The sequence below is a fragment of the Cherax quadricarinatus genome, chromosome 18 (genome assembly GCF_038502225.1).
Source record: "Cherax quadricarinatus isolate ZL_2023a chromosome 18, ASM3850222v1, whole genome shotgun sequence".
NCBI classification, from domain to species: domain Eukaryota; kingdom Metazoa; phylum Arthropoda; class Malacostraca; order Decapoda; family Parastacidae; genus Cherax; species Cherax quadricarinatus.
The window spans coordinates 44,794,719-44,812,660 of NC_091309.1; the positions used below are offsets into that span (position 1 = coordinate 44,794,719).

Here is a 17,942-nt window from a genome sequence, read left to right on the forward strand (position 1 = left end):
TGAATAATAGGCTCAAATATCTACTAGGGCATAAGAAGGAAATTTATAGGCCTATCAAAAGAGGTGAGGGCCATCTTACGAATCAGTATATTGACATTAAGAGGGACATTATAAAGGGGATAAGAAAAGCTAAAAGGGACTATGAAATTAAAGTTGCTAGGGATTCTAAAACTAACCCAAAAAGTTTTTTCCAAGTCTATAAAACAAAAATTAGAGATAAGATAGGTCCCCTTAAAAATAACTATGGGCATCTTACTGACAAAGAGGATGAAATGTGCTCGATTTTAAATAATTATTTTCTCTCGGTTTTTACACAGGAAGGCACTAACAATATTCCAGCAATTAATTTTTATAGTGGGCTAGAAGAAGATAAATTATGTAACATCACAGTCACTAGTGAAATGGTTGTGAAGCAGATAGACAGACTGAAGCAAAATAAGCCGCCGGGTCCTGATGAACTTTTTTCAAGGGTTCTATGGAAAATTTTATAGGGTGATTACCTTTATGTCCCTCAACATTATATACATACAAGTCATCTCATTGGGAGACAACAATATTGTTTACCGTAGTCACCCCGTGTAGACATGTGAGAAAACTTAACCACCTCTGGTCACGGCAGGTGGGTCCTTCGACCTCACAATCTTATCCATATCTATCAGAGACCAGTATGGATTGGATAGCACCCACAAGTACGGTGCTACTAATTAATTGTGGACTGTATAGATGATATTAGTGTAACTGAAAGAAGGGGGGGGGGTAGGTCACACATTGATATATCCATCAAGGAAAACACTTGTACATAATCTCTCCACTTACCAGATATTCTCTGGTGGTCACTTGATGTAGCTGGATCACCCATAACCTATCCAATTACAACATACCTAACTGGCCAGTATCAGTCTGTTATAACTAGAAAGGTTACTTAACTGTGGGTGATTGATACTCCTTATTTCCTCCATTCACCATCTCATTTCGATGTCCTGCTACACCGACATGGTTCTTATTCCAGCAGGACAAGGTATCCGTTGGTTTGTCCCGGTTTAGAAGTCGTGACTCAATGAACTTCACTATCCTCGATACAAAAATCACGCGTTCACTCGGAGCAGGGCGATCTATATCACAACCCTGCATTCTCTTAACTTAATGTTATTATCACTGATTACATTACCATTCACAAGACGATTTAACGTCTCATAATTATTATACACATTAGAGGTCACTCCATTAAGATCTGAGGCCGATGAGTGAGGATTAACTCACGGGTATTTTCCCTGGACACACACCATGGCCGCGCACCAGTCACACCTGGTCGAACCATTATTCACTAATTTTACCACCTTATTACGGTGGTCCCGTGAATCACGTTCCCTCACACTCCACCAGGAACAGTTACGATACTTCCTATTATGAAAGGAGGCCTATATTAATCCTTAGGCCGCCGTGAACGCCAATTTCCTGGTTCCATGCTTTCCCAGCCTCCTCACTACATTCAAAACACTCCCGCCTCCTCGTGCCCCAGTTCGACCTATACCCCCGCACATCCGCGCATGCGCAAAGGGAACTCTTGGTTCTATCTTATTGTCAAATACATTTTTGCCTCATATCGACACATAAACACCTATTAGGCGCTATAGCTTCGGAAAATCAAAAAATTTTCCACACTGTGGCCGGGCGGAGGTCGTTGCTAGACGACTTGCATAATGTGGAGTACAATTTTCCCATCTTCACTGGCCACCTGGCTTGGGAACTCCAACATTGGTATTTACATAATCACCCATTAATTCTTTCCACCTGTTAACTCCTCAGGTAGGGCTCCATCCAAAGCACACTTAAGCCTCCATGCTTCTGGTATTAACAACTTCCCTCTTATTGTAAGGTGTGACACTAAGTCTATGCTCTCGGGGTTAATTTATTGGGCATACTGGAATTATAAGACTTTAACAATAACAAGTCTCTCTCAGTATCCCAAGTCAGCCCCAACACATTACTGCATATAGGCACTTCAACTCCATGGCCATCCATATTTATTGATCCCTCAAAATGGACTAATTACTGTTCCATTCTCTCAGGGGCATAAACCTATGCTCCCTGGATTAATTTATTGGGCATACTGGAATTATGAGACTTTAACAATAACAAGTCTCTCTCAGTGTCCCAGTCAGTCCCAGCACCTTACTGCATTATTTCATTAACCCCTTCACATATCCTCATTAGTTCCTCTTCAGTTGACGTCACACCCGGAAATTGTCCACATAAGATTATTTACCCAATTACTTCGCTCAGTGGAGCACCTGTGCACTTAAGATGTGCATTTATCGTCGCCTGAAGTAAGAACAATTTATTATTTAACTATTTATTAATTATATCATTATAAGCAGTCAACAATTTTGGTGTCTTGCTCAGTTCGCAGAGCTGGGCCCTTTAACTGTCCATACGCCATCCTATAATTAGTAGATAATTCTGGACGGTCGAGCTTCCACGGAAGTCGCACCCAGTAATGTCCAGATTCACATTTAACATCCTTCAGGTATTGTTCCTGAGTAAAGGAATCATTTGGACTTTCCTCATTCATATTAATCCCTATGCTGTCCAGCTCCCACAAATTAGACTGGTTCAACATCATTCTCGATAGAAGAATACTTGTACTGGGTTGACCTTTTATGAGCAAGACACCGTGACTGTATTCACTACTTCCTCTAGTCATTATTACTAGGCGGTAGTTTGCCATATATTACATGGCCCGTACCAGTGTTGAGGAGAGTGACGCCGCATGCTTTTGGATTTATGCCCTTTATCCTGAATTATTACATCCAACGCCGGCAAGGCTACCTCAGCTAGGCCATCATTATTGCCATTAGCTGCAACCTTTACATCAGTCACTGTAGTGTCAGGGTTATTAACATTATCATTATTGTCACCATTATTATAAAAATCACATACAACCCTGCACATAACTGTATGGTGCCTTCTCTTGTTGCATTGATAGCAACTGTTCAATTTGGTATGACAATCCTTTACATTATGATTGTCTAGACATCTGATAAATCTGTCAAGTTCTTTCATCCTCTCCACGTTAATATCCCATGAATTATAGGCATTACAACTTTTAGTGAAATGAGTACCCTGGCAGAAGAGGCAGTCTCTCTTTTCCTTGCCTGACCTCTTATTAACTGGGTTAACCTTACTGGGGTACTTATTCCTCTTACCTTGATGTGAGGAACCACTATTACTGATTCCTGACTTGATATGTGCCTGTTTAACAATTAACTATGATTATTACCACTGGGATTATTTTTCCCTTTTGAAACTTGACAGATACTTCAGAGTCATTATGTGTTATATCCTTAGAACTGTTTGGCTGACTGGTCTGCAATTGAACAATTAATTCTTGCCGACCTAGTCTGATTTCCTCCAGGCCATACTCTGGAGGTTTTGGCAAACCCACCCTTTGCATTAATAGGTTGATCAACTGCCGGGCTTACATCCTTTAATTTATTCAAAGCCTGACTTTTACAAGACAGTTTTTCTTCCAATTCGTAATGTTGATTAATTAAAACATTCATTTCTATTCCATCTGCACAATTCTCTAGCAGATCTCTTTCACAGTCTTTAAACCACAATTTGTACCAATCAAATCTACTCTCTAAAGCATCTAAATATAACTTTAATTCATTAGGGTTCACGGTTCTTTGATTCATTGCATCAAACATCTTCGTCACATGGCTTTTATTAGCCTGTAGTGATGCTTTCATTACTCTAAAATCCACGGATTTGTCAGCCACGTTAACTCCATCAGATCCAGTCATTGTTAGAGAATTATTAATCACTGATTATACAACTTAAGTAGGCGCCTTGTAAGAGTAATTCTTGCACTTTACTCTTGTATAAATCCCAGCCACACATGTGCTAGCAATTAATTGGGCTAATTATCATCCATCACACGATCGATTAAACTTGTGCACCCCACACCCACTTCCTTCAATCAGTCACTTAATTATTAAGTAATTAATTCAATTAATTTTTTTCACTGATTGCATCCAGTTCAGGAAGGACCAGCGGGCAGATATGGAAAATTTTATAGGGTGATTACCTTTATGTACCTCAACATTATATACATACAAGTCATCTCATTGGGAGACATCCATATTGTTTACCGTAGTCACCCCGTGTAGACATGTGAGAAAACTTAACCACCTCTGGTCACGGCAGGTGGGTCCTTCGACCTCACAATCTTATCCATATCTATCCGAGACCAGTATGGATTGGATAGCACCCACAAGTACGGTGCTACTAATTAATTGTGGACTGTATAGATGATATTAGTGTAACTGAATGAAGGGGGAGGGGGGTAGGTCACACATGGATATATCCATCAAGGAAAACACTTGTACATAATCTCTCCACTTACCAGATATTCTCTGGTGGTCACTTGATGTAGCTGGATCACCCATAACCTATCCAATTACAACATACCTAACTGGCCAGTATCAGTCTGTTATAACTAGAAAGGTTACTTAACTGTGGGTGATTGATACTCCTTATTTCCTCCATTCACCATCTCATTTCGATGTCCTGCTACACCGACATGGTTCTTATTCCAGCAGGACGAGGTATCCGTTGGTTTGTCCCGGTTTAGAAGTCGTGACTCAATGAACTTCACTATCCTCGATACGAAAATCACGCGTTCACTCGGAGCAGGGCGATCTATATCACAACCCTGCATTCTCTTAACTTAATGTTATTATCACTGATTACATTACCATTCACAAGACGATTTAACGTCTCATAATTATTATACACATTAGAGGTCACTCCATTAAGATCTGAGGCCGATGAGTGAGGATTAACTCACGGGTATTTCCCCTGGACTCACACCATGGCCCCGCACCAGTCACACCTGGTCAAACCATTATTCACTAATTTTACCACCTTATTACGGTGGTCCCGTGAATCACGTTCCCTCACTCTCCACCAGGAACAGTTACGACACTTACTATTATGAAAGGAGGCTTATATTAATCCTTAGGCCGCCGTGAACGCCAATTTCCTGGTTCCATGCTTTCCCAGCCTCCTCACTACATTCAAAACACTCCCGCCTCCTCGTGCCCCAGTTCGACCTATACCCCCGCACATCCGCGCATGCGTGAAGGGAACTCTTGGTTCTATCCTATTGTCAAATACATTTTTGCCTCATATCGACACATTAAACACCTATTAGGCGCTATAGCTTCGGAAAATCAAAAAATTTTCCACAGGTTCTTAAGGAATGCAAAATGGAACTCTGTGAACCATTAACTAATATTTTTAATTTATCTCTTCAAACAGGTGTAGTGTCTGATATGATGGCTAATGTAATTCCTATTTTTAAAACAGTGGACAAGTCGTTACCGTCAAATTACCGCCCAATAAGCCTGACCTCAATTGTAGGCAAATTACTAGAGTCAATTATAGCTGAGATTATAAGAAGCCATCTCGATAAGCATAGCTTGATCATTGATACTCAGCATGGATTCACAAGAGGCCGGTCTTGTCTAACTAATTTATTAACTTTCTTCAATAAAGCTTTTGAGGCTGTTGACAACGATGAAGAATTTTATATTATTTACTTAGATTTTAGTAAGGCTTTTGATAGAGTTCAGAACCAAAGACTGTTAAAGAAAGTGGCAGCTCATGGCATTGGGGGAAGGGTGCTCTCGTGGATCGAATAATGGCTCACAGTCAGGAAGCAGAGTGTCCATAAATGGGGTTAAATCCGAGTGGGGATCAGTAACAAGTGGCGTTCCACAGGGATCAGTCTTGGGCCCGTTGTTGTTTATAATATATATCAATGATCTTGATGAGAGAATTACTAGTGATATCAGCAAATACGCCGATGACACAAAGATAGGTAGGATAATTGATTCAAACGTAGATGTTAGGGAACTTTAGGAGGATTTAAACAAACTCTTTTCTTGGTCAGAAAAGTGGCAGATGCAGCTCATTGTAGATAAATGCAAGGTTCTGAAGCTCGGGAGTGTCCATAACCCTAGCACTTATAAGTTAAATGATGTAGAACTTAGCCATACAGATTGCGAAAAGGACTTGGGGGTTATGGTGAGCAGCAACCTTAAACCAAGACAGCAATGCCTAAGCGTACGTAATAAGGCAAATAGATTACTGGGATTTATATCAAGAAGTGTAAGCAACAGAAGTCAAGAGGTCATACTGCAGCTTTATACATCATTAGTAAGGAATCACCTAAATAATGCAGCTCAATTCTGGTCTCCATATTGTTAGGCAAGACACATATGCAACAGTTAGGTATCTTGATAGAAGCAGAAGAGACTTGAAGACGATGTAATCAGTCCATCACCCTTAAAGTTTTGAGGTGGTCAGTCCCTCAGTCTGGAGAAGAGCATTGTTCCAAAGTCTGAAACAATATTGTTTTAGACTTTGGAACGGCTGGATTTGAAAGGAACCTGACCTCCCAACATCTGCGTTCTTACTTCTACTAGTGACCTACGTCTCATCTCCTGGCGCTATATAAGGCTCCATCATGTCACTTCAACTCCATATTGTTTCAGACTATGGAACGATGCTCTTCTCCAGACTGAGGGACTGACCACCTCGAAACTTTAAGGGTGATGGACTGATTACATCGTCTTCAAGTCTCTTCTGCTTCTATCAACTCTTCTGTACTCGACTGAAGAAGTCTACTGTATAGGCGAAACTTTTCGAAATAAAGATGCCTAACTGTTGCATATGTGTCTTACCTAACAACCTGTCGGTATTTTATACCATTTTAATGTTCAATCTGTCAGACACTGCAACACAAGGGTATCTTGGTACAGACCTGCAATCAACTTCGACAACCTCTACTAGTGAGAACGGCTGGATTTGAAAGGGACCTGACCTCCTAACATCTGCGTTCTTACTTCTACTAGTGACCTACGTCTCATCTCCTGGCGCTATATAAGGCTCCATCCTGTCACTTCAACTCCATATTGTTTCAGACTATGGAACGATGCTCTTCTCCAGACTGAGGGACTGACCACCTCAAAACTTTAAGGGTGATGGACTGATTACATCGTCTTCAAGTCTCTTCTGCTTCTATCAACTCTTCTGTACTCGACTGAAGAAGCCTACTGTGTAGGCGAAACGTTTCGAAATAAAGATGCCTAACTGTTGCATATGTGTCTTACCTAACAACATGTGGGTATTTTATACCATTTTAATGTTCAATCTGTCAGACACTGCAACACAAGGGTATCTTGGTACAGACCTGCAATCAACTTCGACAACCTCTACTAGTGAGAACGGCTGGATTTGAAAGGGACCTGACCTACCAACATCTACGTTCTTACTTCTACTAGTGACCTACGTCTCATCTCCTGTCGCTATATAAGGCTCCATCCTGTCACTTCAACTCCATATTGTTTCAGACTATGGAACGATGCTCTTCTCCAGACTGAGGGACTGACCACCTCAAAACTTTAAGGGTGATGGACTGATTACATCGTCTTCAAGTCTCTTCTGCTTCTATCAACTTTTCTGTACTCGACTGAAGAAGCCTACTGTGTAGGCGAAACGTTTCGAAATAAAGATACCTAACTGTTGCATATGTGTCTTACCTAACAATTTTATACCATTTTAATGTTCAATCTGTCAGACACTGCAACACAAGGGTATCTTGGTACAGACCTGAAATCAACCTCGACTACCTCTACTAGTGAGAGCGGCTGGATTTGAGAGGGACCTGACCTTCCAACATCTGCGTTCTACTAGTGATCTACGTCTCACCTCCTGGCGCTATATAAGGCTCCATCCTGTCACTTTAACTCCATATTGTTTCAAACATTGGAACAATGCTCTTCTCCAGACTGAGGGACTGACCACCTCAAAACTTTAAGGGTGATGGACTGATTACATCGTCTTGAAGTCTCTTCTGCTTCTATCAACTTTTCTGTACTCGACTGAAGAAGCCTACTGTGTAGGAGAAACGTTTCGAAATAAAGATGCCTAACTGTTGCATATGTGTCTTACCTAGCAACATGTATAGAGCTGTAAAATAACTTTTGGACTTCTGTTACTTATACTTCCTGAGATAAATCCAAGTAATCTGTTGGCCTTGTTGCGCACACTAAGGCACTGCTGTCATGGCTTTAGATTTCTGCTTACCATGACTCCCAAGTCTTTTTCACATTCTGTATGATCAAGCTCTACTTCACCTAGATTATAGCTTCGAGGGTTATTTTCATTACCAAGGGCAAGTACCTTACACTTATCGACATTGAACTTCATCTGCCATTTTTCAGACCAAGACATTAATTTGTCCAAATCGTCCTGGAGTTCATTGATATCCTCCTCAGAGTGAATTATACGGCCTATATTTGTATCATCAGCAAACTTACTCATATCACTAGTAATCCCTTCATCAAGGTCATTAATGTTAATTATTAACAATTCTGGTCTCCATATTACAGAATGGACATAAATTCGTTAGAAAACATTCAGCGTAGGATGACTAAATTAATACATAGCATTAGAAATCTTCCTTATGAAGAAAGATTGAAGACTCTTAAGTTACATTCACTTGTTAGAAGAAGAATGAGGGGAGACCTGATCGAAGTGTATAAGTGGAAGATAGGTATTAATAAAGGGGATATTAACAAGGTCTTGAGGATATCTCTCCAAGAGAGAACCCGCAGTAATGGATTTAAATTAGATAAGTTTAGATTTAGAAAGGACATAGGAAAGTATTGGTTTGGAAATAGGGTAGTTGATGTGTGGAACAGTCTACCTAGTTGGGTTATTGAGGCTAGGACTTTGGGTAGTTTCAAATTTAGGTTGGATAAGTACAGTAGTTCAGTGGTGACGTGTACTTAGCTAGTGGTGCCGTGTACTTAGCAGTGGTGACGTGTACTTAGCACAGTGGTGACGTGTACTTAGCTCTGTGAAGACCTGTTTGTGTGCTCTCTGTGAATCTGAACCAGGATGCCCTCTCTTGAGCAACTTTACCAGCAGCTGAGAGAAGAGCTCAGAGTTGCTAAGATGGAGATACGGCGATTGACGGAGGAGAACAAGAGGATTCGTAGTAATCCTCCTGTTGTGAGTCCCCAGGTTAAGAGGGGAGCTTGGTCAGTGGCCGGGCAACATGGAACCAAGCTGAAGATCAAGAAGACGGTTGGAGAGGCAGAAACAACGAGAAACCAGAAGACTACCGTGGAAACTTCCAACCCATTCTCGGTGCTACCCGACGAATGTGAGTGTTCTACTGGGAATGCCACAACGAGCACCAAAGAAGCATTGGCAGACGTGAGTGAGACATCCCTAGAAACCCCAACGAAGACCATCGAGAACGTCTTGACGAATTCTACAAGTGGTGTAATGCTATTGTGAACCCGGAGCATTTTGTTGTTGTTGGGGATGCCAGACATGGATAGGGCTCTTTGCTTCCTGTCTGTGAGCCATGATTCGATCAGACGTACGAGAGCACCAGCAGGCCTTTGGCCCCTAGGCAATGCCTATGAGCTGCTACTTTCTTCAACAGTCTTTGGTGCGGAACTCTATCAAATGCCTCTCTTGGAGAGATATTCTCAAGACCTTGTTAATATCCCCTTTACTATGTATTAATTTAGTCATCCTACGCTGAATGTTTTCTAACGAATTTATGTCCATCTAAGATGTATAAAGCTAACCTCTGGACTTCTGTTGCTTACACTTCTTGATATAAATCCCAGTAATCTATTTGCCTTATTACGTACGCTTAGGCATTGCTGTCTTGGTTTAAGGTTGCTGCTTACCATAACCCCCAAGTCCTTTTCGCAATCTGTATGGTTAAGTTCTACATTATCTTATAAGTGCTAGGGTTATGGACAAGAACCTTGCATTTATCTGCATTGAACTGCATCTGCCACTTTACTGACCAAGAGTAGAGTTTGTCTAAATCCTCATGAAGTTCTTTCATATCACTAGTAATTCCTTCATCAAGATCATTGATATATATTATAAACAACAACGGGCCCAAGACTGATCCCTGTGGAACGCCACTTGTTACTGATCCCCACTCGGATTTAACCCCATTTATGGACACTCTTTGCTTCCTGTCTGTGAGCCATGATTCGATCCAATGCCATGAGCTGCTACTTTCTTCAACAATCTTTGGTGTGGAACTCTATCAAATGCCTTACTAAAATCTAAGTAAATATTATCAAATTCTTTATCGTGGTCAACAGCCTCAAAAGCTTTACTGAAGAAAGTTAATAAATTAGTTATACAAGACCGGCCTCTTGTGAATCCATGCTGAGTATCATTAATCAAGCTATGCTTATCGAGATGGCTTCTTATAATCTCAGCTATAATTGACTCTAGTAATTTGCCTACAATTGAGGTCAGGCTTATTGGGCGGTAATTTGACGGTAACGACTTATCCCCTGTTTTAAAAATAGGAATTACATTAGCCATCTTCCACATATCAGACACTGCACCTGTTTGAAGAGATAAATTAAAAATATTAGTTAATGGTTCACAGACTTCCATTTTGCATTCCTTTAGAACCCTTGAAAAAACCTCATCAGGACCCGGTGACTTATTTTGCTTCAGTCGGTCTATCTGCTTCACAACCATTTCACTAGTGACTGTGATGTTACATAATTTATCTTCTTCTGATCCACTATAAAAATTAATTACCGGAATATTATTAGTGTCTTCCTGTGTAAAAACCGAGAGAAAATAATTATTTAAAATCGAGCACATTTCATTCTCTTTGTCAGTAAGATGCCCATAGTTATTTTTAAGTGGTCCTATCTTATCTCTGACTTTTGTTCTATAGACCTGGAAAAAACTTTTTGGGTTAGTTTTAGAATCCCTTGCAACTTTAATTTCATAGTCCCTTTTAGCCTTTCTTATCCCCTTTTTAATGTCCCTCTTAATGTCAATATACTGATTCATAAGATGACCCTCGCCTCTTTTGATACGTCTATAAATTCCTTTCTTATGCCCTAGTAGATATTTCAGCCTATTATTCATCCATTTTGGGTCATTTCTATTTGATCTAATTTCCTTATAAGGGATAAACGTTCTTTGAGCAGCATGTATTGTGTTCAGAAAACTGTCATATTGATAGCTCTCTTCGTTACCCCAGTCAACAGATGATAAGTGTTCTCTAAGCCCATCGTAATCTGCTAAGCAAAAATCTGGGACTGTTACTGAGTTATCCCTACTATCATACTTCCATTCAATTCTAAATGTAATTGATTTGTGGTCGCTAGCACCCAGTTCCTCTGAAACTTCTAAATTATTAACAAGGGATTCATTGTTTGCCAGAACTAAGTCAAGCAGGTTATTACCCCTTGTAGGTTCTGTCACAAACTGCTTCAAAAAACAATCCTGAACTACTTCTAAGAAATCGTATGATTCTAAATTCCCAGTCAAGAAATTCCAATCAATATGACTAAAGTTAAAGTCTCCTAGAAATACTACATTATCGTGCCTTGTGGCCCTAACAATTTCCTCCCATAGTAGTCTCCCCTGGTCCCTATCTAAATTTGGGGGACGGTATATCACACCTAAAATTAATTTTTCATGCCCCTCTGAAAATTCTATCCAAACAGACTCTGTATGTGTTACTTCAGACTTAATACCCGTTTTTATGCAACAGTTCAAGCGATCTCGGACATACAATGCCACCCCACCCCCCTTCCCGATACTTCTATCTACTTGGAACAATTTAAAACACTGAATGTGACATTCTGCAGGCATGTCCCGACTTTTTGAATTAAACCACGTCTCAGTAATGGCAAATACATCTATGTTACCTGCACTAGCAACTAGTCTCAACTCGTCCATCTTATTCCTAGCACTGCGACTATTTGTGTAATAAATATTTAATGACCCTCCTATCTCTTTACCCTTCCTGCTCCTTTCTGTTATTCCACTAAACCTATTACTGTCATTGTCAATTAGTGCCACTGGCTTTCCAATATCCTCCTCATTTTGCCTATTACTAGTTCTCCTAGTACTCATGTTACTACCCTGCGACTTCAGAGTTTTCCCGCCAAAACCCATACCACTAACTATTCCTAGTTTAAAGACCTAACAGCTCCCTCCACTGCGTTGGCCAGTGCTCCCACCCCACACCTAGACAAGTGAACCCCATCCCTGGCATACATGTCATTTCTGCCATAGAAGAGGTCCCAGTTTTCAATGAATGTTACCGCATTTTCCTTACAGTATTTGTCCAGCCAGCAATTGACACCAATTGCTCTGGACAACCATTCATTTCCAACTACATTGAACTGCATCTGCCACTTTTCTGACCAAGAGTAGAGTTTGTCTAAATCCTCCTGAAGTTCCCTAACATAAGAACATAAGAACATAAGAAAGGAGGAACACTGCAGCAGGCCTGTTGGCCCATACTAGGCAGGTCCTTTACAATTTATCCCACTAACAAACATTTGACCTACCCAATTTTCAATGCTACCCAAGAAATAAGCTCTGATGTGCAAGTCCCACTCAAATCCAACCCATCCCACTCATGTATTTATCCAACCTAAATTTGAAACTACCCAAAGTCCTAGCCTCAATAACCCAACTAGGTAGACTGTTCCACTCATCTACTACCCTATTTCCAAACCAATACTTTCCTATGTCCTTTCTAAATCTAAACTTTTTTACCATTTTTCAGTGGTGACGTGTACTTAGCTCAGTGGTGACGTGTACTTAGCTCAGTGGTGACGTGTACTTAGCTCAGTGGTGACGTGTACTTAGCTCAGTGGTGACGTGTACTTAGCTCAGTGGTGACGTGTACTTAGCTCAGTGGTGACGTGTACTTAGCTCAGTGGTGACGTGTACTTAGCTCAGTGGTGACGTGTACTTAGTTCAGTGGTGACGTGTACTTAGCTCTGTGAAGACCTGTTTGTGTGCTCTCTGTGAATCTGAACCAGGATGCCCTCTCTTGAGCAGCTTTACCAGCAGCTGAGAGAAGAGCTCAGAGTTGCTAAACTGGAGATACGGCGATTAACGGAGGAGAACAAGAGGATTCGTAGTAATCCTCCTGTTGTGAGTCCCCAGGTTAAGAGGGGACCTTGGTCAGTGGTCGGGCAACATGGAACCAAGCTGAAGATTAAGAAAACGGTTGGAGAGGCAGAAACAACGAGAAACCAGAAGACTGCCGTGGAAACTTCCAACTCATTCTCGGTGCTACCTGACGAATGTGAGTGTTCTACTGGGAATGCCACAACGAGCACCAAGGAAGCATTGGCAGACGTGAGTGAGACATCCCTAGAAACCCCAACGAAGACCATCGAGAACGTCATGACGAATTCTACAAGTGGTGTAATGCTACCTGGCGAATTTGAGTCGACTACTCGGAGCATCACTACGGACGACGCCAAGGAAGGTAAAAACATTGTTGTTGTTGGGGATAGTCAGATTAGGTACATGGATAGGGCATTCTGTTTGAAGGATAGGAGTAGGAGGCAGAGAGTGTGTTTTCCTGGGGCTGGGATGAAGGATATTGTTAGCCGTCTGGATGACATCATGAGAGGTAATGGGAGCAATCCTATTATCTGTCTCAGTGCTGGAGGCAACGATGTTGGCAGACGTAGGAGTGAGGACCTGATTAGCAGGTATAGGTCAGCAATAGAGATAATTAGGAAGAAGGGTGGGAAACCTGTCATATGTGGCATTTTGCCAAGGAGAGGAGTTGGAAATGAATGGTTGTCCAGAGCAATTGGTGTCAATTGCTGGCTGGACAAGTACTGTAAGGAAAATGCGGTAACATTCATTGACAACTGGGACCTCTTCTATGGCAGAAATGACATGTATGCCAGGGATGGGGTTCACTTATCTAGGTGTGGGGTGGGAGCACTGGCCAACGCAGTGGAGGGAGCTGTTAGGTCTTTAAACTAGGAATAGTTAGTGGTATGGGTTTTGGCAGGAAAACTGTGAAGTCGCAGTGTAGTAATATGAGTACTAGGAGAACTAGTAAGAGGCAAAATGAGGTGGATATTGGAAAGCCAGTGGCACTAATTGACAAGGACAGTAATAAGTTTAATGGAATAACAGAAAGGAGCAGGAAGGGTAAAGAGAGTGGAGGGTCATTAAAAATTTATTACACAAATAGTCGCAGTGCTAGGAATAGGATGGACGAGTTGAGACTAGTTGCTAGTGCAGGTAACATAGATGTATTTGCCATTACTGAGACGTGGTTTAATTCAAAAAGTCGGGACATGCCTGCAGAATGTCACATTCAGGGTTTTAAATTGTTCCAAGTAGATAGAAGTATCGGGAAGGGGGGTGGGGTGGCATTGTATGTCCGAGATCGCTTGAACTGTTGCATAAAAACGGGTATTAAGTCTGAAGTAACACATACAGAGTCTGTTTGGATAGAATTTTCAGAGGGGCATGAATAATTAATTTTAGGTGTGATATACCGTCCCCCAAATTTAGATAGGGACCAAGGGAGACTACTATGGGAGGAAATTGTTAGGGCCACAAGGCACGATAATGTAGTAATTCTAGGAGACTTTAACTTTAGTCATATTGATTGGAATTTCTTGACTGGGAATTTAGAATCATACGATTTCTTAGAAGTAGTTCAGGATTGTTTTTTGAAGCAGTTTGTGACAGAACCTACAAGGGGAAATAGCCTGCTTGACTTAGTTCTGGCAAACAATGAATCCCTTGTTAATAATTTAGAAGTTTCAGAGGAACTGGGTGCTAGCGACCACAAATCAATTACATTTAGAATTGAATGGAAGTATGATAGTAGGGATAACTCAGTAACAGTCCCAGATTTTCGCTTAGCAGATTACGATGGGCTTAGAGAACACTTATCATCTGTTGACTGGGGTAACGAAGAGAGCTATCAATATGACAGTTTTCTGAACACAATACATTCTGTCACTTCAACTTCATATTGTTTCAGACAACGGAACAATGCTCTTCTCCAGACTGAGGGACTGACCACCTCAAAACTTTAAGGGTGATGGACTGATTACATCGTCTTGAAGTATCTTCTGCTTCTATCAACTTTTCTGTACTCGACTGAAGAAGCCTACTGTGTAGGCGAAACGTTTCGAAATAAAGATACCTAACTGTTGCATATGTGTCTTCCCTAACAATCTGTCGGTATTTTATACCATTTTAATGTTCATTCTGTCAGACACTGCAACACATGGGTATCTTGGTACAGACCATCAACTTTGACAACCTCTACTAGTGAGAACGGCTGGGTTTGAGAGGGACCTGCCCTCCCAAATCAACCTACGTCTCACCTCCTGGCACTATATAAAGCCCCATTCTGTCACTTCAACTTCATATTGTTTCAGACAACGGAACAATGCTCTTCTCCAGACTAAGGGACTGACCACCTCAAAACTTTAAGGGTGATGGACTGATTACATCGTCTTCAAGTATCTTGTGCTTCTATCAAGAGGTGCTGTTTGCCCCTCAAGCCCTGAATGTTCCATTGTAGGACCTTGAGGGTGTGATTTGGTACCGAGTTTATTATATCGCTGTTGTTTCCTGAGCTGGAGACTGAGTCCTGCCCGCTCTGAGAACCTGCAAATTCATGGCATCCACTGTCTCCTCTTCGGTCAGAAAGCACACTCTCAGGAGAGTACTGACCATCTGCCGGAATGTGCTCTGTTGTTCCGTGGAGTTGATTGTGTTGCAAATAAGATCCGTGAACACCTTGATGAGTGCTACGAGATCCTCCCTGGTGAGGGCCTGCTTTGGAGATGGGTTCGAAACAGTGGATATTATCTGGGCTGCTGTGGTCTGTAGGGACTGTTGAGGGTTGGATTTCTTTATTGTATGCACCGTGGTCTGTTGCTGTATACCAGGTTGAGTAGCCGGGATCTGCTGGTGAGGTGCCAGTTGAGTCTGCAAAGCGCCTGTGCCGGGTAAGGAGTCCCTGCGTTGTCGTGCTATGGCCGGTGGGGGCTCGTTTAGTGCAGCCTGCTGATCGCATTGACCCGATGCACCCTGTTGACGCCTCCTGTTCCTCTTGTTCCTGTTTCTTCGTTGAGGTAGGGGTGCAGGAGGTTCTTGACCTTGACGCCTGGTTGAGGCTTCTAGGGTTGGAAATTCCTGGGCATTGACTTGGTTTAGCTGCTGAGAGATCTGCGGTATGGCAGGGTTCTCTGCATCCATCGGTTGATGATCCGTCATAGCCTGTTGCCGAGTTTTTGGCGTCTTCCAGACTTCTTGAATTCTGGCGAGCCTCTCGGGGCATCGAGGATTCCAGGCATGGTGTTTCTGCCTGCAGTTCGGGCATTGTGGGGTGGGTGGCGATGCATTTTTCAGCTTGGTGATGCATTCCTCGGTTGGGTGGTGCTGGCTGCAGACACCGCAGATTACTCTGTTCGGACAGAGTGCACCCAGGTGTCCATAACGCTGACACTTGAAACAGCGAACTGGTTCTGCTGTGAAGGTCCTGACATCGTACCTGCCCCAAGAACCGAGGTCCAGCTGGGATGGCAGTGGTCCTACATGCTGAATGAGAACCTGTCGGGTTGGTGCGTTGCCTGCCGTCTTTGCCTTGAGACGTTGAGCTGACACCACACTGGGGTGAGCTGCTACTGCCTCGATGGGCATCATCAGCGGGTATCGCATCACTACACCCTTGGTGATCTTCTGCCGAGAGTCCAGTTCCTCCAGGGTGAATGAGCGATCTGTCTCCATGACTCTCTTCAAGGTGGTATACATTTCCTTGTTGAGAGGAGTCAATATTGGTTCTCCCCTCAAGTTGAACCATATCTTGAACTTCAGGTTGTGTCGTGATTCCAGGTATGAAACAACCCCATAGTGGGTTCTGTGGTCCCCATAAGACTTCACCTTGAATTTGCCAGGTCGGTTGAGCTGGTTTGCCTGCTCCTTGGACAGACGGTGCTTCTTCTTCTTCTCCACAGTGTTCCATCCCTCTTGGTTTTCGGGGGGTGCGGTGTATATTTCCGCACCTGTTTCTATTGTCACTGGCTCCATGGTTGGGACTGTCAGATCTGCTACAATGTGAGCAGGATCTTCCTCTTCCTCTCGCAACTTCTTCGCTAGAATTTCGCCCCACATTTCCAAATCTGAGTCCTCCGTCATGTTCATGGAGCATCGTGGCCTCTTGTTTTCGGCAGAAGCCATGTGCCTATCTTGTGACAAGGTAGTGAACTCCGTGAACTGAGAGTGTGTCAATGGATTGTCGTAATACGAGTCTTCCTGTGTGCTGACTAAGCTCCATCTTGCATTCCTTAAGTACCCTTGAAAACAACTCATCGGGTCCCGGGGACTTATTTTGTTTCAGTTTGTCTATCTGTTTAATAACCATGTCCCTCGTGACAGTAATATTAGTTAACTTAAATTCATCAGGAACTAAATAATTGTTAATTACTGGAATCTCATTTACATCTTCCTGTGTAAAAACTGACAAAAAATAGTCATTAAATAAGGAACACATTTCCAGTTCATTATCCGTCAGCTGTCCATTCCCAGATTTCAGAGGTCCTACTTTTTCCTTCACCTTCGTCCTATACACTTGAAAGAACCCCTTTGGATTAGTCTTTGATTCATTAGCAACTCTAATTTCATAGTCACGTTTAGCCTTTCTAATCGCCTTTTTTACTTCTCTTTTAAGCTGAACATATTGGTCAGTAAGGTTAACCTCTCCTCTTCTGATGCGCCTATAAATTCCCCTTTTCTCCCCTAATAGATGCTTTAGCCTCCTGTTAACCCATTTGGGATCGTTATTATTAGACCTAATTTCTCTCTGGGGAATGTATATACTCTGGGCACTGTGTACATTATTAAGAAAACAATCATAAAAGCAGATCCCTTCATATTCATAAGTGTGATTATCGTCAATAAAATCATTAGCTAGATAACCCCAATCAAGATTAGACAGATGTTCCCTAAGTCCATTATAATCGGCAGAACGAAAATCGGGGATTTTTACTGTATTATCATTATTC

At 42.0% G+C, this 17,942-nt stretch overlaps 1 protein-coding gene across 4 annotated transcripts in view; it reads left to right on the forward strand.

The window, feature by feature from the left end:
• The window catches only part of LOC138852895 (luciferin sulfotransferase-like), a 138,715-nt gene that overhangs the window by 34,238 nt on the left and 86,535 nt on the right, over nt 1–17,942 (forward strand). Inside the window, exon 4 of one of the 4 annotated variants that reach the window (XM_070086469.1) lies at nt 14,909–15,042. The exons of 2 other annotated variants lie outside the window; for them this stretch is intronic. In XM_070086469.1, the coding sequence (XP_069942570.1) occupies nt 14,909–14,963 (55 nt within the window). In that variant the 3' untranslated portion in view covers nt 14,964–15,042. Of the gene's footprint in view, nt 1–6,563; nt 6,742–14,908; nt 15,043–17,942 lie in introns of those variants that run through there. One more of the 4 variants, XM_070086470.1, reaches the window with a different exon arrangement.